The 27154-nt window shown below is 35.2% G+C and overlaps 1 protein-coding gene across 1 annotated transcript in view; it reads left to right on the forward strand.

Moving 5' to 3' along the window:
• Positions 1-10840, forward strand: part of LOC102021885 (zinc finger protein 709-like) — a 28543-nt gene extending 17703 nt beyond the window's left edge. Inside the window, exons 3-5 of the mRNA XM_013505020.1 lie at positions 4841-4967; positions 5166-5226; positions 6844-10840. Coding sequence (XP_013360474.1) covers positions 4841-4967; positions 5166-5226; positions 6844-8497 — 1842 coding nt within the window. The 3' untranslated portion in view covers positions 8498-10840. The remainder of the gene's footprint in view (positions 1-4840; positions 4968-5165; positions 5227-6843) is intronic.
• Positions 10841-27154: the final 16314 nt, after the last annotated feature.

The raw sequence follows: 27154 nt of genomic DNA on the forward strand, positions 1-27154 counted from the left end.
GGCCGTTCAGTCCCGATCTCCTCTCTGCCGCCACAGCGACTCAGTCTGCAATGTCCGCGGGGTCTTTGTTCTCGCGTCCTGGCCTCCGGGATTGGATGGGGCCTACCTGGCTCTGTGCGCGCTTTTCAGCTGGGAATCATGGTGGTATGCGTCCGGCCCACACTCGGACCCAGGAGCCCTGCCGCTCCCGGAGAACTCACTGCCTGGGCGCAAGGCGCGGGGGCCTGGGGGAGCCTGCTCGGCTGGCTCTGAGGGCCTGCTCGCCCCGCCTGTCCCCTGGGCCTCCCTGCGCCTAGCAACTCAGTCTGCAATGTCTGCGGGGTCTTTGTTCTGGTGTCCTGGCCTCCGGTATTGGGTGGGGCCTACCTGGCTCTGTGCACGCTTTTCGGCTGGGAATCGCGGTGGTATGAGTCCGGCGCACTCTCGGACCCAGGAACCCTGCTGCTTCCGGAGAACTCGCTGCCCGGGCGCAAGGCGCGGGTGGCTGGGGGAGCCTGCTCGGCCGGCTCCGAGGGCCTGCTCGCCCCGCCCGTCCCCTGGGCCTCTCTGCCCCTAGCAGCTCAGTCTGCAATGTCCACGGGGTCTTTGTTCTAGCGTCCTGGCCTCCGGGATTGGGTGGGGCTTACCTGGCTCTGTGCGTGCTTTTCGGCTGGGAATCATGGTGGTATGAGTCTGGCCCACACTCGGACCCAGGAGCCCTGCTGCTCCCGGAGAACTCGCTGCCTGGGCGCAAGGCGCGGGGGGCTGTGTATAATTTTTATTTAGCCCATGTTTTAAGATTCTTTTGTCATATTTTTTAAATATTTGTGTACTTTTTAGCAGATGAGTAGAAGTTGAATTCATTTATAATTTAATCCATTTATAATTATAATTTATAACAACCCATTTAAATTTATAATTTAATCCATTTATAATTACAATTTATAATTTAACCCATTTAAGTTACATGTATTTTGCAGCATTTACACATGTCAGATGTGGAAATGGATCTGACAGGTTACTTCACAAACCTTTATTTTTTATATTAAAAACACTTCAAATTGAATGCTATATTAACATTTCAGAGTAAAGTACAGTGTTCCGAACTACATTTACGATGGTGTGTATTAAATGTACTGAGTTTATTTTCTATGCTCAAATAAAGTTTAAACTTTTAAAGCAAATCCATCACTTCTATATAAAATGTGTTTTTTCACAGAGAACTTAAGTTGGGTCTTGTTTTCATATCTACACTGACATTCTCTTTTCTTCTGTAAATAACTGGTAAATTAAGGACATTGTCCTGGTTATATTACTTAATCTTTCTAGTTTATTCTCCCTGTTTTTTTTAATTGGGAATTTTACATAATTCCATTTTCTGTTGTTGATTATGATATACAGTAGGCTTGTGTACTAATTTTTTACCTGATTTTTCATTGTTGGAAATATATATTCACAAATTATCTACCTCAAACTGAGATAACACTATGGTTTCAGAGACATTCATGCACCATAGCATATTCACAAGTATTTCCTACCCCATGTACAATGTGTGTGACTCATTTACATAGCAGTACCTGTAACAACAAAGTAGACTGTTGATGTTATCCATTTAAACATAATTTCTTGGTAAATATACAGAGAATCTATGTCAGTAGATACATTTTAAGAATTTTCTACACTTCCATAACTTCGGTATGGTGTCTTCAATAATGTCCAAATCTTGGCTGATGTTACCTTATACAAACAGCCTTTCTCATAGTCCTTTGCATTTTGGTTGCCTCTATCCATTTTTCCATACTTTTGACAGTTGCCTGACGTTCTTTATATGGAAAATTTACTGACCTTTTTCACATACTCTTTTCTCTATTCTTTTTTTTTTTTTTTTTTTTTTTTTTTTTTTTTTTCATTTTTGAGCCATACTTTTCCCTTTCTCTGTATTCTTTGAGGGTGTTGTTGTTGTTGGTGGTGGTAGTGGTTCCTCACAAGAAATTGTTTGATAAGTCTAAAGAGGTAAAACTTAAAATCACATCCTCCTTCTTTTTCAAGGTTGAGGGAGATAGAGTTGAGTGGTTGAAATTGGGTGCTTCATTTCCTGCCAAGAATATGGATATACAAATATTACAGTGGTTTAGACTTTGGAGAAATTCTGTTTTCCTCCACTTAGAACTTATTTAAAAACCAGAATTTTTAAATGGTTTTGTTCTCCCCATCCTGCCCTCAGAATTCTGAAGCAATTTTTCTCTGATTATCACTTTAAGAACCAGCCAGTGCTGGCAGAAGTAAAATTAATGAAGTTGTATGATGTCTAAGATCTGGCAGCAGGAGTTTCTACTTCTCAAATTCTCTTACCCTTGGTTATAAGGATATAACATATTTCTGTCGTTGTTCTGTTCCCGAGTTTCTTCAGAATAATTATACTTCTGTCAGTCTCCTGGTTGTCCCATTTAGTCCTCAAGGGTTGCTGATTTCAAGTTAGGTTGCTTTTTCGTTATTGAGAAAAAATATTCCTTCTATCTTTCTGGGTGAACTGTAAAGTGGAAATGTGTGTTCACTGTTTGATTTTTATTGATAATATTTAACCCTTAGCAAAGATTCTGCTTGTTACTCAGTTTAAGATAATGTGATCAGAAGCCTTGGCATTCACAACTTTGATCTGACAGTTTGTCAACCAAAACTTCTGCCTGAAGAAATGTGTTCTTGCTGTGTGTTCACTGTTAACCTCAATAACCTCTCCGACGAGGCTCCTTTCTCCACTCTGTCAAAATAAATATTACATGGTTGAGAGTCCTTCTGTAATCTGCCTGAGTCTTCCATTGTAGGAATAATATTCCTTTGCATGTCCTCTTGGTTTTCTATGTCATATCTTCACAAGTGTAAATATAAAAGATACTCCTCTCAAGGATAGCATAGGATTTTCCCTCACAGATAAGATGTCTACTCAATCAGCTTTCATGACTGTCTTTTATTTCTCTTACTTCCTAACCTGTGTTCCTAATAGGAAGCACTGTTTTTTGATGTCTGGGGTCTCTTGTTTCTAACTGTGCTGTTTTGTTTACTGTGCCCAATCTATAAATTACTTCTCATTTTTTTCCAAGTTAGAATGTGGGCAAACTTACAAAAATTAATTCTCATTCCTCACAGTAATTTTGTGTTTAAATATTTTTAACATATTTTTTTCTCAAAAATGCTTTTAGTGAGTTTTAGCGGTAATAACAATGTAAATATCCTGGGAACAGTCAGAAAGTTTTGTAAGTGGGATGTGGGCGGTGGTTAACAGTAGCCAGGTGAAACCCCATTAGAATCATCCTTGCCTTCCCCATGAATAACAGTTGTCATATTTATCTTGCTGTTTTCTTTAAGTTTACTATGTGTATTTTCATTTTGCCCCCACCCCCTGCAAATGTTCAATATGTGAGTCTATAGAAAAACATTATAGGTGGTTTCTTTGTCTCGCGGTATTTAATGTGTGCTCATGTCTGAGTGAGGGGAGAAGTGCTTTCCTGTCAATTATAGTGGTCACATGGTTGAAGCTTTTTCAAGCTTACCTTGTATAGATGTGTTATCCATTTGTCTTCAGAAACAATAGTACAATATATTTTCTGGGCTTTGTATTTAAACCACTGGTCTAGATTTTGGTGCACCCTGGAAGATGTGGTGATGGACAGTATCATTTAATCCTTCATTTCTTCATAAGTCCACATGCTAGTTATGCCTTTCCACAATTACATTTTCTTTGGCTATTTTCTCAACCAAGTTCATGGATCTTGTTTATATTTGTTTTCTCTTGAATTATATATGTTTTCTTCAGTTTTCCTATGTGCTCATTGATTTTTACTCAGTACACAAATTTTTTTTTATTGTATACAATGCAGTTTTTTTTTTTTTTTTTTTTTTAGTTCTTGTTTGTATTGCTTCTCATAATTGATATAGGGATTACTTTCTCCCTCTAATTCTAATGGCTTCATGATTCTCTTCTGGGGAAACAATGTTTCTCACACCCAAAAGATATTTGACTGTGAATTTTCAAAGTATTCAAGTTTAACTTTCCCATTTCAAGGTGTAACTTAATTATTGCACATGGACTATGAAGAATAAAGTGCATGTTTCATGTATGTACCTGTTTGTTCCTGCCACCTGTATTAAACAAATGGTGATTTCTGCTCTTTTGTACAAAAAGGGCTCAAACATGAATCAATACCCTATTTGCGTGTGATCCCATTGAAGACTCTTCCTTTTCTTTGATCTAGTTGGCGTTTCACTGATAGAACAGTGCCTTAAATAGTGGATTTTAAATCTCTTTCCTGTATCTGTCACCTTATTATTTAGTAGTATTGAACATTTGCTATACTGAATAATTAAAACTTTCTTTGACACATCAATATGTGATTTGGAAGTGCCAAAATTTTTCTTCTGTTTTTCCTCTTATTATTTCTGCAAGTTTAGTTTGCAAAATAATGGTGTTCACTATACATTCTTTATAGTTTGGTCATATCCATCCCCCATTTCTCTCCCATACGCAAGTTTCAAAATGCTGTCTAAATATAATCAAAGAAGAAAGGGATCAATTAAATAAATAATTACTTGAGAAAAAGATACATTCTATGATCTGTGAGAGTAGTTCATCAGATATTCTTCTACCTTAGTTTTTTTTAAACATGATGTTTAATTAAACATCAAATAGAGAATAACAGTTTAATGACCTGAATAACTAAATAAGCTGAATAACAGTTTAATGACCAAGACATAAAGTAAATATTTGATGAACTCAGCCTTATTTCAGTTTTTTATATGTAGAGTTGAAGTATTTCATGTTGTGAATCTCACTCTTCTTTCTGGGTATATATGTCTGGTGATCTAGGAGGTAGTGTCCTTTGAGGATGTAGCTGTGAATTTCACTACAGAGGAGTGGGCTTTGCTGGATCCATCCCAAAAGAAGCTTTACGAAGATGTGATGTGTGAAACCTTTAGGAATGTGACTGCTTTAGGTAAGGAAAATATCCATTTCTAATTTATGCAATCAGAGAGCATTGGCTGTTGCTTATCAGTGCAATTTACTTTATTGGAATATGGAAACATGATGATTCTTTCAGGTAAGGTCACATTATACTATGAACCTAACCGGAATCTCTAAATTTTTATGTAATGTACTAACTCATCATTACATTTCTTTTTCTACACTTTAGGAAGAACTTCAGATGATGAGGAAATTGAAGATGAGTATAAAAATTGGAGAATAAATCTAAGGTAATTTGCACCTGCAAGAAGGAATGTTCCTTAAGAGTCCATGAAAACCAAGCAAATTATACAAATGAAGCTGTGTTGCAATGTCTTTAATCTCACAGTATTTCTCTAAAGATGCATATATGTTGAGTGCCTACCATCTGAAAATTGAATAATTCAAATACAATATCTGAAATGTAGGCAGTATTGACATTATGTCACAAGTGACATTATCTAATGTAAAAGAATAAACAAATTATTTCCCATCCTTAAAATCATAAACAATTTTGTATGAAATTGCATTTAGGAGTATATAAGGAGTATATAAGACAAATTTCGTGTTTAGATTGAGAGCCAAATTATATATACATGTATTTTCAAAAGACCACATTCAGATGCATTGTGGTGCACACCTATAATCCCAACAATTGGGAGTCTGAGGCAGGAGGATCACTTTAAGTTCAAGGGCAACCTGGACTACACAGTGAAGCCCTGTCTCAAAAAAACAAAAACAAACAAAAGACCACATTCATGTCAAAAAATTATGTAAGAAATGCTATATGTATTTAAATGTTGTATACACATTTTGTATTTTGAAAATTGCTATCCTCATGAACATATTAAAAATCCAAATGAATGCCACTGTTTTGATATAAATGTTTTCAAGCAATCCTGTGAAGGATTCAGTCCATTCATGTTACAGATTATTAGAAGGTACCATTCTGTAGTGTTCACTGGAATGTCGTTGTAGTGTAACATCTACAGAAATGTATATAGAGATAGCCCCAAAAAATAAAAATAGGAGTTCGATTTTATCCAGCTATGCTTTTACTGGGTATATTCCCCTCAAAACTAAAGTAACCACAACAACGTATGCACATCCTTGATTGTAGCCATACAACTTACAAAAGCTTAATTCCAGAAACAGCCTAGATTCCCATTCACAGATGAGTTGATTAAGGAGATATGAGATAGCCTGGGAATGATGGTGCATGTGTGCAATCCTAGCACTCTGGGAAGCTGAGGCAAGAATATCATACATAAATGCTCAGCTTGGGCAACTTAATGATTAATGAGACTATTTTAAACTGCAAAATAAATAAGGCAAGATATGCAGCTCAATGCTAAAAGCCTAGGTTAAATCTGCAACCCTGAAAAATTTGTATATGTAAAGAATGAAATGATGTCAGTGGCCAAAAAGTGGACTTGAGTCAATAATATTGTTATGTAATTCAGACACAGAAATTTCAATATCATGTGTTATACTTAGTATCACAAACTCAAAATATAAATTAAGGAGTAAAATAAAGGAAATATGTTCGAAAAGAGAGCGACAGACATTTTGGAGTGGGTGATGAGACTCAGTAGAAGGGGGAGAGGATAGAGTCATGGAAGAAAGGCTATATGTCAAAGTACAGTATACATATTATTCCTCAAGAGAAAGTGTTATGTATTGTAAACATGTCAATTATAAACTGCCAAAAAGTATTACTGTTCTGGGGAAAGGTGTTTCCAAGCCATCATTTAGAATGTACAGTAAACTCATGATCAAATAATCTTAGGGGGCATCAAACCAGATCTCCCAGTAACCATTAATATAGACAGCTTTAAGTGTGATTAGTTGTTTTCTTTACTTTACAGCAGTGAAGAAGTAGAAAAATGCTGCGAATATGAATTATGGTATCAACATGGAGAAATGGTTTTCTGGACAACAGATACTAATATGAACCTGAGACCAGTTGCTACAAAACCAGGTGAAAGCCTTGGTTCTAGAAAGCCCCTGATGGCTCATTCATCACCAAATGTGCCCATTATAGCTAACACTGGATTCAAATCATATAAGTACCAGGAATTTGAAGAGAAGCTGTCTGACTATAACAAACATGGGAGAACCTGCACTGACTTCCAGTCCTTTCAAAAGCATGCAAATGCAAATCCTGGAGAGAAGCCCTATCAATATCAGCAAAGTGGAAATTTGTACTCTGATTGCACTGAAGGAGCTAACACAGAAGAGAAGCCCTTTGTATATGAGCACAGTGTGAATGCTCTCAGTACACCCAACTATGTTCAAATCTGGGAAAGAAATCACAGTGAAATGAATACCTATATATGTACAGAATGTGGAAAAGTTTTTACTTCTCACCATTTTATGCAGATACATGAAAGAGCTCACACTGGCAAAAAACTCTGTGTATGTGAACACTGTGGGAAATCCTTCACTAACAGCACTTCACTTGGTAATCATCAAAAAACTCACATTGGGGAAAAACCCTTTGTATGTAAGCAATGTGGGAAAGCTTTCAGAACACACAGTGATTGTCAAAGACATGAACGAACTCACACTGGGGTGAAACCCTATGAGTGTAAGCACTGTGGGAGAGCTTTCAGCACGCGCAGTAATTGTCAAATACATGAAAGAATTCACACTGGGGAGAAGCCCTATATATGCAAGCAATGTGGAAAAGCATTCAGCAGACAGAATAATTGTCAAATACATGAAAGAATTCATATTGGGGAGAAACCCTATACATGTAAGAAATGTGGGAAAGCTTTTGGCACACACAGTGATTGTCAAAGACATGAAAGAACTCACACAGAGGAGAAACCCTATGTATGCAAGCAATGTGGGAAAGCTTTCAAGACACATAGTGATTGTCAAAGACATGAAAGTACTCACACTGGGGAGAAACCCTATGTATGTAAGCAATGTGGGAAAGCATTCAGCAGACACGGTAATTGTCAAATACATGAACGAACTCACACTGGGGAGAAACCCTATGTGTGTAAGCAATGTGGAAAAGCATTCAGCAGACATAGTGCTTGTCAAATACATGAAAGAACTCACACTGGGGAAAAACCGTATGTATGTAAGCAATGTGGGAAAAGTTTCAGCAGACAAAGTCATTGTCAAATACATGAAAGAATTCACATTGGGGAGAAACCCTATGAATGTAAGCATTGTGGGAAAGCTTTTGGCACACACAGTCATTGTCGAATACATGAAAGAATTCACACTGGGGAGAAACCCTATGTATGTGAGCAATGTGGGAGGGCCTTCAGCACACATAGTAATCGGCAAGTTCATGAAAGAACTCACACTGGGGAGAAACCGTACCCATGTAGTCAATGTGGGAAAGCTTTCAGCACACAGAGTAGTTGTCGAAAACATGAAAGAACTCACAGTAAGGTGAAACCCTATGTATGTAAGGAATGTGGGAAAGGTTTCACAACACAGAGGTATTGTCGAATACATGAAAAATCTCACACAGGGCAGAAATCCTATGTATGTACATAATGTGGGAAAACTTTCAGCAAATACTGCACTTGTGAAAGCTATAAAAGAACACACTACAGAGAAACCCAGTCTGTGCAAACAATGTGGAATAGTTTTCAGCACACACAGTGTTTGTTAAAAACGAGAACTCATTGTAGATAAACCCTATATATGTAAGCAATAAGGAAAAACTTTAAATATACGCTGGTATTGTCAAATACATGAATTATAAAGGATAAAAGTGTTATGTATGTAAGCAATATGAAAAAGCATTTTTATGCTGGTAATATCAAAAACTTTAAAAAACTAAGAGAAAGTGAATTTGGAATATGTGAAGTGACATGCATGGACCTGAAAGGACACACAGAGGAGAGAAATCCTTTCTATGTAAGCAATATGAAAAATTTAACTCTAGCCCTAACTTCAATAACTTATCAGGCCAGCTTTCTTTTTTCACTCTGTTAAGATATTTGGCACATGGTTGAGAGTTCTGCTTTAATATACCTGAGTCTTTACCTATAGGAATAGTATTCCTTTGCATATCTCCTTGGTTTTCTTTGTCATATCTTCTCAAGGATAGTATATGATTTTATATTACAAGTAGGATATCTACTGATTTACCAGCTCACTTGTCTGAGTTTTCTTCCTCTTATAATCTACACTCTTCCTGATGTCCATGTCAAATACATGAAGTATAAAGGATAAAAGTCTTATCTTTTATACATCTGGAGGCCTCATGTTTGCAACTGTGTTGCTTTGTTTATTGTGCCCAAACTAAAACTTTTTTCTCATTTTTTCCATGTTAGAATGTAGGCAAATATACATAAATCTATAGTGTCTTTCCACGTGGTAATTTATTGCTTAAATACTTTCCAATAAATTTTATTTTCAAAAAAGTTTTTGGTGAAACTTAACAATAACAATATAAATATCCTGAAAACACTCCCTAGAGTTTTATAACTGGGCCTTGAGACATGGTTAAGAGTACCCAGGTGAGGGCTGGGGATATAGCTCAGCAGCACAAGCACCTGCCTGGCAAGGGCAAGGTCCTGAGTTTGATTCCTGGTACCAAAAAAAAAAGTACCCAGGTGAAATCCTATTTGGCTTATCCTTGTCTTCCCCTTGAATTACCATTACTACTTTAGCTATTTTTCCTAAATTTACCATGTGTCATTGTCACTATGCAATATTGTTTCAGTTTTGAACCCTTGAATGTTGACTGACTACTACAGAAATTGCACAGAAAGGCATTGTATGTGGGTTTTTTTTGTCTCACTATAGTTCACATTTGCTCATGTCTGAGTCAGAACAAAGAGCTTCCTCATCTGTTTTAGTGGTCACATAGTTGAAGTTTTTTTAAGTTTGTTTCTTTTTTAATAGATGTGAAAATAATCACATTTGTCTTCAGAAACAACCACAAAATATATTTTCTGGACATTGGATTAAAGCCACTGGTCTGTAGATTGGTGTACTCTAATATGTCTGTGGAGTGTCATTTCATCATTTATTCTAAGTCTGCTTCCTGCTAGAGTCTGTCTACCATTCTATTTTTTTGTTTGTTTGCTAATCCCTCAACCAAGATCATGGATCTTGTTTATATTTGGCGTTTTCTCTTGAATCATATATGCTTTATTCATTTTTCTTATGTGTTCATTGTTTTTTTTACCCAGTACACGAACCTTTTTTATTGTATACAGTGAAAGACATTTTAAATTTTCTCTTTTACCTCCCTTTATTTACATAGATTTAAATTGCTCCCTCTAATTCTGATGGCTTCATGATTTTCTTTGGGGAAACAATTTTTTTTTCACATCTGAGTGATACTTGATTGTGATGAATAAAGTGCATGTTTCAACATATGTGCTTGTTTGTCCCTGCCTCTTGTATTAAACAGATGGTGATTTTTTTCCATTCTGTACGGGAAGAGCTCCACCATGAATTAATGTTTTATTTATATGTGAGCCCACGAAACCTTTCTACTAATAGATTGTGAGCCCTTTTCCTCTATTTAAGTAATATGTCACCTTGTTTGCTGGTTATTGAACATTGTAAAACATTTGTTACATTGAACAGTTAACAGTTTTTGCCAAATGAAAGATGAATTCGGATGTGACAAAATTTTTTCTACAATTTTTCCCTTTTATTAACTCTTGTTAACTTAAAAATATTAGCGTTCATTACATTTATATTTTAATTGTATCCAATGCCCTATTTCTCTCCATTATGCCATGTTAGAAATTTTGCATATCTGTGTGACAGGTGACAATCTTTTGTCCTTGAGCTGTAACAAAATATATCTTTCTTGGTCTAATTTAATTGTCCTTAGACATTCTCTAATAAAAACTAATATTTTTATTAACAGTTTAGATTGTCATTCATTAATTTTCCTTTGTGTTCAAGGAAGGTTTTTCTATGAAACCAGGTTCATATTTCAAAGTGCTGCCTAAATACAATCTGAGAAGGAAGCAATCAACCCCCTAAATAATAAGTTGAGAAAAGAGATATTTTCTATGCCCTGTCAGAACAATTCATTAGGTTTTTTTCTACTTCAGTTTTTTACTTGGATGCTGATCCTGTAGGCTCCCTTTACAAACCATGATACAGAGACAGTGCTTGTCAAAAACTGATGTTAACCAATGGTCACCCCCCCCAAAAAAAATATAAATAAATAAATAATAAATAAATAACTTATAGCCAAGGATGTAGTTCAGCGGCACAGTACCTGCCTGGCAAGTGTGAAATAGTGACTTTGATTCCCAGTACCAAAAATAAAAAGTCCCATTCTGCTGTTGCTTTACCAATGAATTCAAATCTAGCATCAAATTCCTGTGTGAGATGTGTGTTTGGTAACTAAGACATGAAGGAACTATGTGGAGAACTTAGCCTCATTTCAGCTTGTCATGAGTAGATTTGAGATGTTTCATCTAAGTCTGAATCTTCTTGAATATATATGTCTGCTGATTTAGAAGGCAGTGAACTGGGGGGACATGACTGTGAACTTCATCATGGGGGAATGGGCTTCCTTTGATCCATCTCAAAACAAATTTAAAGTATGACGTGGGAAACATTTAGGAATGTAGCTTTCATAGGTGTCTTGGTTATTTTTCTCTCTGGTGAGAGAAATTAAGGAAGGACAATTAAAGGAAGGAAAGGTGTATTTAGCTCACAGTTTGTGGAAGTTTCAGTATGTAATCAGTTGGCTCCAAGGCAGGGTGGCATGACAGAAGGGCAACAGTTCATGGTGGCAAAAGATAGCAAAAACAAGAGCAAAAAGGAAAGAACAAGCCTCTTTTACTCATTATAAGCAGGCTACCCTCTTCTCAGGCTCGATGTAGCACTCACACCATCTGCATGCCCTCTTCTTGCGCAGGATGAGGATGTTCACAAAGTGAGGACCCTGACCCCCTGCTGAGTTGCTTAGTTAAACTTCTCAAATTGACACAATGTATCAACCATGATAATCCATACCTTGTCAACTGGCAACCAGACATTTCTTTAAGTCAGTTTCCTGATACAAAGACATGCTTATCATCATTTCACAACTTGAACATTATAATACAGGTTTAACAATGCTTAGGAACCAGTATTAAGTCTATCCATATTATATTATACTAGAACCATAACATTCTGCCCCTGTCTCCCCTCCAAAGACTCATTTAGATCCCCTGTGCAAAAGGCATTTAGTCCATCTCTAAGAATTGCCAAAGTCCTAACACTTTCAGCATTGCTGAAAAGTCCAAATCCCAAGTCTCCTCTGAGATACTGTGCAAACTCTTTGCTGCAAGCCCCTGTATAAATGAAAATTTAAACACAATATTCTATGGCACAAAATAAACATTTTCATTCCAAAAGTTACAAATGGGGATATGACTGATTGGGACCAAAGCAAGTTCAAAAGCCAGCAGGACAAACATTAAGCCCTATAGTTTCATGTCCAGCATCTGGAATCAATCTGTGGCAAATTGTGAACTCTAAAGGGCTTGAGTGACTCCACCCTATGACATGTCTTGTCTTTACAGGTCCCACAGCTTCTCTCTGGGGGTGGTTTTGCTGCGTTCTTGCAGCTTTCCTTAGACAATCCATGTTTCTGGCTTTTCCAAACTTCTGGGGTCTCCACTGCAACTTTGGCTTCACACTCACAGCTTCATACACTGCCTCTCAGAAACACACTCTGACCTCCCAGGCCTTCTCAGATTGAGGCAGAGGCTACATAACTCTTGCATTCTGCATGTGCCTAAAACCAGCACCACATGGATGATGCCAAGATCTGCTGCCAGTGGAGTAGTAGCCAGATTTTCCTTTCTCTTGGTTGTAGGAGTCAAGTGCCTGGACCTCTGGACACTCTGAATACAATTCTGAGGAACAAATGCTCTATGCTACTGCCATCTGGAACATGGTTCTCTGAGCCTTTCTGCTCAAAGCAGTCTTTCACTTGCAGTTTTGAGGCCGCAAAGGGTAGAGACTTGCTACTTGTTGTGATGCCCTCAGGCCATCTTTTGTGTTGTCCCATTCTTTTTCAGCAATCAAGATCTCCTCAGCTCTATCTTTGTAGTCCTGTGCTTTACTGGAATTTCCTTTCTGGCGAAACACATTTCAAATCATCCTGCTGGGCTCTTTGCTCTTGATTTGCAACATAAATCTGGCTAACAGCCCCCAACGATAGCCATACCATCACCTCAAAATTTGAAATTTCTTCTTCCAGATCAATTATTCCATCACCCTTCACCTTAGTCTCAGGCAGTCTCTGGACATGATCAAAAATACAACCTTTCAGTCAAACCATAATGTACATTGTCTGGAATCCAACAGCCATTGCAGTCCTTCCCAGCTGAAACTTCCCAAGCATGGTCTTTACCAGTTTTCTGCTCTTTTACCTCTAATCAGAATCTCCCCTACAGAACAGCCTAAGGCATTTCAGCTATACTCTTTCAGACAACATCTCCAAACCTTTCCAAGCTCTTCCCCTATGCCATTCCCAAAAGGCTGCTAAACTACATGGTCAGGTATAGTCACAGCAACAATCCCACTCCTCTAGTACCAAATTCTGTCTTGGTTACCTTTCTCTCATTGCTGAGACAAAATACCTGATGCCCAAAATTAAGGAAGGAAAGGTTTATTTAGCTCACCTAACCTTGTGGAGGTTTCAGTTTGTAATCAGCTGGCTCCAAGGCAGGGTGGCAAAGCAGAAGGGCTACAGTTTATGGCATCGGAAGACAGCAAAAGTAACAAGAGCAAAAAGGGGAAGACGGAGCCTTTTTTCCTCCCTTATATTGTAAGCAGGCTACCCACCCCCACCCCAGGGCAGGTGTAGCACCACACACCACCTCCATGCCCTTCTTTTGCACAGGCTGAGGATGTTTACAAAATGAGGTCTCTGGCCTCCTGCTGAGTTACTTCTTCAAACTTTTAAATTTCTCAAGGTAAGGATGATTTCCTTGTTTTTCATTTATGCAATTGGAGAGCATTCATTGTTGCTTCTCAATGCAGTTTCCTTAATTGAAATATAGAAACATTTTACTGACTCTCCCATGGGTGGTCACATTGTACCTTGAATCTAACTGTAACCTTTTAATTTTTATGCAATGTAGTAATTCATTATATTTCTGTTTCTAAACCTAGAAAGAAACTAGGATAATGTTAAAATTGAAGATGAATAGAAAAAGTGCAGAAAACATCTAAGGTAATTTGAAATCACCAGAAAAAAATGTTTCTCGAGAGTCAGTATGTGAACAGAAGTATTAAAACCAAATAAACTATACAAACTAGGCCATGTGCAAATTTTTTAAATCTCAGAAAATTTCTCCAAAGATGCACACAGGTTGAGTATGTACAACCTGAAAATTTCATATGTGCAATATTCCAACATTTGAAATTTAGAAAGTGCTGATATTTGCCACAAATGTTATTATCTAATATATCAGAATAAGTATTATTTTCTAAGCTCAAGATTGTAAAAACATTGTATGAAATTTTATTTAGACATTGAGTATATGTGTGTATAACAAAAAATCTTTTGCCTGAGAGCCAAATTGTATAAACATGTGCATATTGTCTAAAGACTGCTTTCATATCCAACAATTTAGGTAAGGAATATTATATATATTTAAATGTGATATGATAAGTCTTCAACTTGGAAACGAGTTACACTCCAGGGGAATGTTGGTAAGTTTGACGCATTTCTAAGTCCAACAAATGAATCTTATACCCTACTGATACAAATATACAATGTAAAGCATGAAGAAAACCAAACGAGAATACAGTTAGTCCCTGATGGTACTGTACTATTGTATACTATCACACGTAGAGTAAGCACAAAGCAGTACACCTGTGACAATGCCCAACAGATATGAGCTACTTCTATGATTTGTTTGCATCTATGAATGTTCATAATGCAAGGTCCTTTGTAGCTCTGAAAATTCAAAGCTCAAATGTTTGTAAGTAGGGGATTTACTACACATTCAGTATTTGCAAAATTGCTAGCATTGTGGAAATACTTAAAATCGAAATGAATGCTATTTTTATAATAGCTGTATTCAAATAACCCACCAAAGCTTTCAGTTCATTCATGTTCCAAAATGTTAGAATGCACCTTCCTATACTGTTGGTATGAATGCCATTGTGGAATAGCGTCTATGAAAATATGTATACAGTTTCCTCAAAAAATAGAAATTTCATTTTACCAGCTATACTTCTGGCTAAACTCCCTCCAACTTTAAAGTAATTATATTACAGTAATACTTGAATACCCATGTTTAAGGCAGCAAAACTTATAACAGCTAGGTTCTGGAAACAGGATAGATACCCATTCGCCAACGAACAACTTAAGAAAATATGGGATAGTCTAGCCAGGATGGTGCATGCTTGGAATTCTAGCACTCTGGGAAACTGAGGCAGGAAATTCATACATTCATGCTCAGCCTGCACAACCTAATGATGAATATCAGTTTCAAAGTAAAAAGTAAATAAGGCTGAGGCTGCAGTTCAGTGCTGAATCTCTGTGTTCAATCTCCAGCACTAAAAAACCCCATATGTATATATAATAGAATAGAATTCATCCATAAAGAAGGATGAAATTATGTTACTTGCCAAAAAATAGATCTTGAATCTATGCTATTGTGTTAAGTAAGCAAGACACAAACATTTTAATATCACATATTATTATATTATATTATATTATATTATACATAAAACACCCAAAATATGACTAGAGGAGTAAAATAAATGAGAAATAGTCAAAAAGAAAGAGGCAGACATTATGGAGCAAATGAAGAGTTTCAGTCAAGGGAGAGGGAGTAGGAACATGGGGATCAAAAATAATCAGCATATATTTTACATACAGACCAATTCTTCAAAATAAAAGTAAGTGTTATATTTTGCAAACATAACAATTATAAACTTCAGATGAAAACTACTGCTTTGGTAAAAGCTGTTTCCAAGCCATTATCCAGTGTACAGTAAATTAATGATCAAATAGTCTTAGGAGGCTTCAAACCAGACGTCCTCCTAGTAAATCACTAATGCAAAGACATTGTTAAATGTGATTTGTTTTTATAGAAGTGAAAAGGTAGAGAGATGCTGTTGATATATAGTAAGGTATCAACATGAAGAAATAGTTTTTGGACTCCAGAAACTACTATGCACCTGAAAGCCATTTTTACAAGATCTGGTGAGATCCTTGCTTGTTCAAAGCCCTTGATTGGTCATCATCACCAAATATGCCCATCACAGCTAACACTGGACACAAATGAAATCAGGAATTTCAAGAGAAATTCTAGCAAACATGGGAAAAGCTGCACTGACTTTCAGAATCATGCAAAGAAAAATCATGCAAAGAAAATTGTGAAAAATTGTATTCTGATTGCACTGAATAAACTAACACTGAAAAGCATGTAAGCAAGATGTGAAAGTCTTCAGTACACCCAACTATGTTTGCAATTCAAAGAAAGACATCACAGTGGAGCATATACATACATGTGTGTACAATGTGGAAAAAGTTTTAATTCTCACAATTTTATTCACTGTGGAGAAATACCTATGCATATAGACACTGTGGAAAATCTTTCATTAGTGACACTTCATTTGCAAATGTGAAATAACTCACACTGGGGAGAAACTGTATATAGGTAGGCAATGTGAGAAAGCTTTCAACAGATAGTAAGTACTTGTCAAATATATGAAAGAATTTACTGGGGAGAAATGCCGTACTTGTAAGCAGTGTTGGGATTCATTTGGTGCGTGCAGGTAGTGTCAATTATCAGAAAGAAACCACAATACAGAGAAATCCCGTGTATGTAAGAGAAGTGGAAAAGATTTACCAGATTACTTCTGGTAATCATCATAGACATTAAATGAAACGGAAAATTAAATTAAAATGTCTGATATGATTTCTCAGAACATTTGCAGAGAAATTTTCAACAGGGTTGAAGTTTGTTTTGGGAGAAAGATTTCTGTTCTTTGTAATGGAGCAGAATCCTTTATTCTGTTCTCTGATGCTGCAAAAACCATTCAGTCTCTGGAAATCATTGCTTTTTTTTAAACCTAAGACATTCAAATAAGTGTAGCAAAAAAAGAAATTGATTAATTTTTGTGAATCAGATTGTGTTGTTTTGCCAACTTTAGAGATAAGTTTATAAAATTTCCTCATTGTCACCATGGATAAGGACAACTGATGCTTGAAGGAAGTGATACATTTTTATCATATATTTGTGATCTGTCTATCAATCATCTAACTTTAACTGCATAAAACTTGTGCAAGCTGCAGTGTAAGGCCATCTCTGGTATCCTTGACCTAATTTTACCTTCCTACTTCCTAATACTGAAGTGTTTTGTAAACATTCTGGATTGTTCTTTTCCATGAATACAGTAGCTGCACAATTTCCTATGGGGTTACACTCTTAGGTTTCCATGCTCAGGTGAAAACATAAATTACAAATGCATTCAATCTTGACTGTAGTGAATAGTACACCTATGCTAATATAATATTTAGATAATTAAATTAGCCATCAGATGGGCTATATCATTGAGTTATGTCTATTAAAATGAAATATTTAGTGTCTCATATAATTCATGACATATGCTACAATGAAGAGTACAGTATCAATTTTTGCATATTTGGCATTTGACTAATTTTACTGCAGTTCATTTCTGTTTCTTTCCATCAACAGAATTTGCACAGCGCATACTGCTGTTCCAATCAGAGATGGAATAGTTAAAAACAACACATTTTATCCTGAGCACATTTATTTGCCACCATCTTAGCATAAGAAATCTTGGTCAGTGATGGTTCATGTCTGTAACCCGACGCACTCAAGAAGCAGAGGTAGACTAGGATTGCAGGATTCAAGCCAGCCTGGGCAATTTATGGACTTTGTCTCAAAATAAAATATGAAAAGGTTGCTGATGTAACTCAGTGCTTTAATGCTCTGATAAATCTTTGGTTTTTTTTTACTAAAGAATGATTAATGATCTATCTGTATCTAGTTTATCTCTTCAGTTTTTGTTATGTTTTAGCTACTGTTTATATTATAGAATGACATAATTTTTAGTACTGCAGTTCATCAGGGCATATGCCCATCACCGCGTCAAAACATAAAATTCCAAAGTGCTGCATATGCTTAATATTATTCTGTACCTTAGAAATGGACAATAAAGCCAACGATGCAAAAAAAAGTCTAATTGAATTAGACTGCATAAATAACCAAATGATGCTTCTCAAGGTTCTAGAAGTATGAAAACAATTCAAATAAAGTACAAAGAAAGATATTATAAACATCATAGCAGAAATAAATAAAATTGAGACTAACAAAACAATATAAAACACCACAATATTATCTCAGTAGATGCAAAAAAGCTTTTAATAAAATCCAGAATTCATTCATGATTTTTAAAAGACCCTGAAGAATATAGGTGTAGAATGATTTTATCTTAATCCAGTAAAGGACATTTATAAAAAGCCTACCAACATTACATTAAATGGGAAAATATTCACAGCTTTTCCTCAAAAATTTGGAAAAGAATATGTCCACTATCACAGCTCCTCTTCAATATACTCAACAATGTTTTAGCCAGAACAATCAGGTAAAAGAAAGACATAAACACAATTGGAAAAGAAAGACATAAAAGTGATACATATAGAAAAAGAAGTCAAATTATTGTTATTTGCAGATTACATAAAGACCCAAAAATGCACTGAATGATAATTAAAAATTAAACCTGAATTCAGTAGTGTAGCACAATACAAAATTAAAACACAAAAATGTTATGGAATTCTTATGCATCAATAATGAACTCACCATGAAAAATTTGAAAACAATAGTGTTTACAATAACATGAAGAAAAATTAATACTTAGGAGCTACCCTAAATAAAAAATGTGAAAACCTATAGTAGGAAAACTATAGTACTCAAAAAAGAGGAGATTGAAGGGGACATCAGGTAATGGAAATATATCCAGTGATCTTAGAGAAAAAAATCAATATTGTCAAAATGGCTATAAATCCAAAATGAATATACAGATTTAACATAAACAATCAAAATACCAAGAAGCATTTCTCACAGAGCTAGATAAGGCAGTCCTATAATTCACATGTAATCAGAAGAGAAGAAGAATAGCAAAAGCAACAGTGGGCAACAAGAATAAAGCAAGAAGCATTACATTACCTAACTTCAATTTATATTACTAAGCTACAGTGTAAGAATAGCAAGGTGCTGACACAAAAATGACATGGAGATCAATGGAATAAATTTGGAGAAACAGCCCCAGGCACATTTAACTATCTTATCATTGAGAAAGCTACAAACACATGCTAGAGTAATGGTGGTGAACCTATGGCACACATACTGCAGCAGGTATACAGAGCCCTCTCTTTTAGCTCACAAGCCAAGTAATATACTGGAAGATACAGTATAAACCCATATCTCTCTGTACCAAACTATAAACAAAATGGATCAGAAATCTAAAAGTATGGGGATTCCTCAAAGAACTAAAAATATGGTTTTTATTCCACCCAGCTATTCTGTGAGCTCAGTTAAATTGACTGGAAAGAGTAAAAATGTCTTTAAAGTTGGTGTCATTTATCATCCTGGTTGTTAGCCAATAAAAATAATATTTATCTTAAAATTATTTTTCTGAATGCATTTTCCATTGTTTTCTATGTACAATAACAAGAGATTTCCCTTCATTAAAGATAATATCTATAGCTTAATAATGTTAACTATGCTATATTGTATTTCAGTTCTCATGAGTCATCTCAGTAATTGTTAAAATTATTAAATACAAAAATATTAATCATGTAAATATTCATAACAAAATCTAAAGATCAGTTGATAAATATTAATTCAAGTATTCTTGACTTTTAAGACATAAAATATATACTTGGTTTAACAAAAGTGTATTTATAATTTTTTTTGTCTTTTTGAGACAGGGTCTATGCAATTCAGGCTGGCCTCGAACTCACAACAATCCTCCTGCCTCAGCCTCCCGAGTGCTGGATTACAGGAGTGTGCCATGACTCCTGGCCTTTATAAATTATTAATATGTGTAAAAGTTTAAGATTGCTTCCTTAACTTGACTAAGACTTAATTTTTATATGAAATTTTATATTATAATAATATTTTTTAAACCTTCTCCTAAGTAGTAGCAGATAGGCCTGAGGAACTACTGAAACTCCTCTCTGTGGCTGAGAATATAGCTGCCTAAACCAATTTGCTTGAGTTTTCTTCATTGATGCATGGCTTCTTGTGTTTTTTCCAAGTCTAACCAAACCCTGCTCCAACAATTGTAACTAAAAATTAATTATACAGCAATAACTAAAAGGTAAAATATATGTAAATCAATATTGTTTTCTTGATATACTAAATTTTTCTCTTTTAAATTTACAAAATTAGATAAAAATATTTTATATTACACTAGCATAATTTCCATTGTTTGGCTTTTGATTACTTAAAATATTGAATTTTCAGAGTTAATTTTTTTAATTTGGCACATGTTTATACTACATAATGATTACATTCAGTTTTGAGGGTTGGTACAGATATATCTTAATTTTTTAATCTTCTTCCTCTTTCCTTCATTCTCCTCTCTGTATCTCTTGGACTTGTTTCTATATACTAAAGAACTATCTTGCTGTTTCCTATTGTTTATCTTTTATCTTGCACTTTTTTATATTTTGGGTTTCTCACATGATCTTTAAGCTTGACTGCTTTATTCACTTAACATTGTGGATAAAAATTAAAGATTCTTTAAATGTTGACTTGTTAAATGTTTTCAATAATCAGTTTAAGATTGGTTAAATACAGAACTGTTACCTAGTTTATAACACACCGTATATATCTGGGACTACAGATACATAGGGACTTTTGGGACTAGAAGACAACTTATGTTGTAAGTGTAAGATTTAATGGTAAGTTAGCAGATGTAAAGTAACTAAGTGGTCTATTTTATAAAATATACACTACACTAGACCTTAGACATACAATATCAGATTTCCTGGTATCTCTTTAAAATTTTCCCTGCCATTTAAAGCAATCTACATCTACTAGGATTAATTAAACAAGCATTGTGCTGTTCTATAAATGAGATACACTTGTATATTGGGTAATAAGTCCATCTGTGGTCATTAATATTTCTTCCTAAACTTACAAGATGTCTTTTAATTCTTCTGTTTTTCTTTTTTGGAGGTTAGGAAAGTTTTATTGGAAATTATGAAAGGAGAGGGACCCAGCTACATTATCCATGATGTCCTTTAATTCTTGTCAGTGAAATTACATCAAGAAAAACATTTAAAGAATCTAAATTTCACTGTAAGAATCACAACTAATTTAAAATACATTAAAAATTTTTATACATATATGATGCCAATTATTGCTAACTTCTTGTCATATTAAATACATTTATGTTCCCTAAGTGCAAAAGTTCTCTAAAATATGGAACTTAGAACACTCTATCATATTGGTGACCTCCAACAAAATCAGTGGAGGTAATGAACAGTTTCAGGCATATATTTATTAGATTGTTATGTAATTGTATTATAATAGATGTACCTAAACACTATACAGTTCAGGCAGTGTCACTCTAATGATTAAAGATTGGGCATGAGGGAAAAGAGAAAGGAAAGAAAGAAGGAAGGGAAAAATGTGTATATATGTGCACAAGATAGCTAAGGTAATTATACTACTAAGTTCTATTGTTTTTTTTTTGAAAGGAGTAGTTAATGTTTAATTTTTGGATCGATTTTACATGCCTAGATCTGGTTATCTGAGTAAACACTTTGAAGATAACAATGTGTAATATCACAACCATTGTTAATTTCCTATCACCTTGTTTGAAATTCTGTATCATTTTCATTGTTTTTATGTTGTTTTGTTTATGTCTTTGTTTTTGTTATTTTGTTTTTGTTCTTTTCACTTTAAAATAAAAAAATTTTTAAAGATTGGGCACTAGTAACTATAAAGTACATGTGTAAATAAATACATTGTATATCAAATGCATTTTATTAAAAGTCACAAATATTGATGAGAGTTTCTCATTCAATATTTTGTAATTAGGTAATTATAATTGATGGATAATTTATTTTATACTAAAAGGGGAATTAAATTGTATGTTAGTGATAATAACCAGAATCTATTCTAAGATGCTATACTTGCTCTTGATTTAAAATTTTCCTTGTGAAACTTTATAAGTGTTATCTAATATTGCACAGAAATATGATCTCTAAAAGACAACTTAAGCAATATATTAGGATAAAATGCCATGAACCACAGTAAAAACAGAATATAATACTGACTCCTAATACTACTGCTGACCATGATTAATAAAAGAGGTTACAGTTCTCTTGCCATACTTCCTGTTTCAAAGCACCTTGTATCGAGGTAGGATTATAATGGTTAAAGTTTCTGTTTCTACTTCCATACTAGCATAACTGACCTTCTAGGTGTTGAACAGTTGAGCCTTGAAGATCAAAGCTAAGTAAGATAATTGGGCTAACAGTAGAGCCAATATTTTGGAGTTTGCCTTCCATGGCGAGTTAGGACCAATAACACTGTGGGACCCCTCTCAAAATGTTCTACATCTCTGATGAGTGTTGGACCCCAAAGGATACTATTTAACCAGTTTACAGTGCAGTAAAAGAGGGTCACTAAAGAGAGGAATGTCCCCATTCTTCAACAGAAAGCCATATGGTCAAGTAAGACCATGAACCTTCTTGGCAGATGACACAAACTGTAGAGTGAAACACTATACAGGACTCACATAGTCCAAAAAATAACTCCTGAGGAGCCTTAACTGGTCTTGAAATACTATATACATATACTACTAAGTATATATACTATATATATACTATATATATATTACTGTATGTACATAAATTATATATGTATAAATTTATGTATACTAAATACAACATATACAGATCTATATCATATACACTGAGATAGATATACACATTTTGATTAACCAAAGTCTTACTTTAACTTGATCTTTATCACACAAAAGGAAGGTACAAACAAAAATAATAGATATATTGATAGAGTAATAGTAACTTTAAACAAAAAACTAAATACAATATAAGAAGGTGTTCCAAACACTGTCAGTTCCTACTGCCAATCTCCAACAGTACCTGTAACAGTGTGGGTAACACCCCTAACAATTATGATTCTCAGTTCTACTAGGCCTCCCCAGATGTGTCCTTTGGCCTCTACTTATATTCTTATCATGTTATTTAAATGTACTTTCAAATATCTCTTTGATAAAGATTTGGTTTCTGCTATAGGTTTGCTTCTAGAATGAAAGTGGCAATATAAATTTTATAGCTACTAAGCATTATTACCTTTGCAGTATGAACTTACTTTTTGTTTTCATCTCCAGGATTTATATGTCTGTAATACCTAGAGGGATTTAATATAATTAGTATCAAGGCTACAACATAGACAAGCTAGATATAGGTTCCAAACCCTCTTTAAAACAATTTAATGGGAGACTATTGGGTTAATAACCCTTAGTTACTGCAGATTGATCAGGCCTACAATCTCCCAAACAAGTGGACAGTGGAAGCTTAAATAAATGAGATAATTGAAATGATTTTAGGGCTCCAGGAAGGTCCAACTCTCTTACAAAATTTTAGATTCTCTGGGTTAAGACCAAGGCTTTCCAGGGTGGCCTGCATTATTAGGTTTTCAAACAAAGGAGGAGGATACTGAAGAAAATGCAGGAATCTGGGCAGGATCTGGGAATCCCTTTAAGGACTTCTCCAAGTAATACTTTATGTTAATTTAAGAGAACTATGTTAGCTCCAGGAAGGCCTTCACTGCAGAGTGAGATGCCTGCAGCTATGGTCTCCTTTAAGTTAATTGGGATTGGAGCCAAAAGTCCAGAGCTGTGGCCTTATCTTGTCCTTTGAGGCTTCATTGCTTCCCTTACCATTACAGGCCTCGGGAGGGACCAATGACTCACAAGTAAACATAAAAAGCCAATTGGTTAATATAAGTCCTGCTCAGAGCCGCTTCATAGCGGCCTCCATCAGGAGATTTCTGGGAAGATGGTGGAGCAATGAGCAACACCAACATTTGGTGACCAGACGCTGAAGTATAGTAACTTGGGGAAAAGAACAAGGAGGGACCTGGATCTTCAAAACCCAGGAGAGTTCTGAAGGGAGAATTGGAACCCACAGGGAGCATGAAGTGGCAGACATCAAGGCCAAAGAGGGAGGTAGCAAACTGTGTTTTCCCTGGCTCTTGGCTTGCAGCATGAGAGAGGAGTCTGTACCCTGCAGAGGTGTAGGGACAGCAGGGGACTCTGCAGGGCTCAACAAAGAAATGTACCAGAGGCCTGGAACAGAGGGTGTGGTGAGCTTCAGCAGTGGGTGAGTGACTCCATTCCAAACATCCCCAGGAGATGGTTACCAACAACACTATTTTTTTTCTTCTTTTTTATTTTAAAGAGAATAATTTTATAAAGGAACACTAGCAAAATACCAACAGCACAGACAAAAACAAAACCAATGAAAATGATACAGGCTTTGTGAACAAAATGATGGGAATTAACAGTGGTTGTTATATTACATATTGTTAACTTCAATGAAATTGCTCAGATTACCAGATGTAAGAATGCAAGATTTATTAAACCATTAAAGAGAAAAAGGAATAAAAACAAACAAACAAAAAAAAACATTAAAAAAGATACAGTTTCACTAGACAAGATGGTAGGACAACACTACTTTGGAGAAGTACCAACTAAGCCTGAGGCTCAGAGTTGTTGTGGGTTAGCTTCATCTTGGGGCTCCAAGGTTCTGGGTGAGCCACAGCCTGGGAGATACGCAGGGGTGGGGAACCCAAGTCAAACTGGCAAGAAACACTCATAGTCTTATAGGCTGAGCAACTCAAATCACAGGCCAATAACCAGAGATAATGATCAGCATGAAGTTCAGAATTGAATGAAGACTCAACCCTGTTCCTACTACAAACTTGCTGGGATTATACAACTTCTGACCCTAATCCTACTGCAGGTTTGCTGGGATCATATAATACAGATATGGATTTGGACTGCCTCCTTTGTCTACCAGTGGTGGCAGAGACACACCCTGAAGTGGACACTACCATAAAACTGCAGAGCTCAGAAGATAACCATAGGATTGAAGTCACAAAGAAATCTTTCTTTTTATTTTTAATTGCATATCTTATTTTTTCACGATTGTGAACATTGTTTCTAGGGTTTCCTTTTTTGTTTTCGTTCTTGTTTTTGTTTCCTCCTTTTTTGCTTTCCCCATCTTGTTCACCAGTCTCTAAAAACTTAGATATGTTCTTAGTGATCATGAAAAGAAAGACTTCTTGAAAATAGAAAAGGACTATGAAAAATCAACACAGCAGTTTCAACATGATGCAAAAGAGAACAATATAAAATTGATGACAACCAATGAAAATTCAGGAGGTACTGTAACTGACATAAAGAACATGTTAACAGAAGTAATGGCAGAAAATTTCTCAAACATGGAAAAAATTCAACATAAATTAAGGGAGGCATATAGAATTCTAATTAGCCATGATCAAAAAATCTATACCAAGGAATATAATAGTCAAAATTCCAGAAATTCAGCAAAAGAACAGACTATAGAGAGCTGCTAGAGAAAAATAAATCTAATATAAAGGAAATCTCATCAGAATCACAGCAGACTTCTCAACACAAACCCTCAAATAAAGAAGAGCTTCGAGTGAAGTATTTCAAGTCCTAAAAGAAAACAACCTCCAACCCAGATTGAGGTAACCCACAAAACTATCTTTCAAATTTGATGGAGAAATAAGATACTTCTATGATAATTAACACATAAAGAAATTGATGACCATTAAAACTGCACTCTAAAATGTTCTGAAGGATAGTCCAGAAAGAGATCATGAAGACTACAATTCTATGAACCCTAATAGAATGAATCCACAAGGCAAGGCAAGCAATTAAACACAGGAGGCTGAAAGGGAATGAAAAATGAGAAAATAATACAACAAAATATGTATGCCTCTCTCTCTCTCTCTCTCTCTCTATATATATATATATATATATATGTGTGTGTGTGTGTGTGTGTGTGTGTGTGTGTATATATATATATATATATATATATATATATATATATATATACCAGTTATGATCTTCATTGTAAATGGTCTCAAGTTGCCAATCAAAAGAAACAGACTATCAAAATGAATCAGGAAACAAGATCCAATAATATACTGCATACAAGAAATACATTTAACTCAAAAAGAAATTCATAGAGTGAAAGTCAAAGGATGGAAAACAATACTCCATGCAACAGAAACTGAAAAAAGCAGGGATAGCTATTCTATTTGCAGACAATATGAACCTCATGTTGTCTGCAAGAATGACCAAAAGAGATAAAGAAATATACTTCACACTTGTTAAGGGAAAAATTCAAAAGGAAGAGAAAATAATCATAAATCTATATGCACTAAATATGGGAGCACCCAATTATATATATTAAATTATCCCATACATATCATTTGACTATAGTGCAATGAAATTTGATATCACTGAAGAAAAAAACTGCAAGAATTCCATAAACACATGAAAATTAAGTAACATCATCCTGAACAACCAATGGGTCACAGATGAAATTAAAGAAGAAATTAAACAACACCTATAGTCAAACAAAAATACAAATACAACCTACTAGAACCTGTGGAATGCAATGAAAGCAGTCCTCAGAGAGAAATTTATAGTGATGAATTCTCACATCAGGAAAACGAATGAGCACAAGTAAACAACTTAATGCTGCACCTCAAGCTTCTAGAAAAAGAAAAAAAAGTCAAACCTAAGGCCCATAAAAGGGAGGAAATTATAAAGATCAGAGCAGAAATTAGTTCAATTGAGACTAAGAAAGCAACACAAAAAAATTAATGAATTGAGTTGTTTCTTTGAAAGAATAAATGAAATTGATAAACCCCTAGCCAACTTTATCAGAAAAAGGAAAGAAAAAACTCCAATTCATGCAATAAGGGAATGAAAAAATGTGAAATCATTACAGATCCTATGGAAATTCAGTAGACCATCAATACCCACTTAGAAAATCTTTGCTTTCATAGGATGGAAAACACAGAAGAAATGGACAGATACCTGGAAACATATGAATAACCAAAGGTGAATCAACAAGATATAGAAATTCTGAATAACCCAATATCA

The sequence above is a fragment of the Chinchilla lanigera genome, unplaced genomic scaffold (genome assembly GCF_000276665.1).
Source record: "Chinchilla lanigera isolate Chin_1 unplaced genomic scaffold, ChiLan1.0 scaffold00093, whole genome shotgun sequence".
Taxonomy (NCBI): domain Eukaryota; kingdom Metazoa; phylum Chordata; class Mammalia; order Rodentia; family Chinchillidae; genus Chinchilla; species Chinchilla lanigera.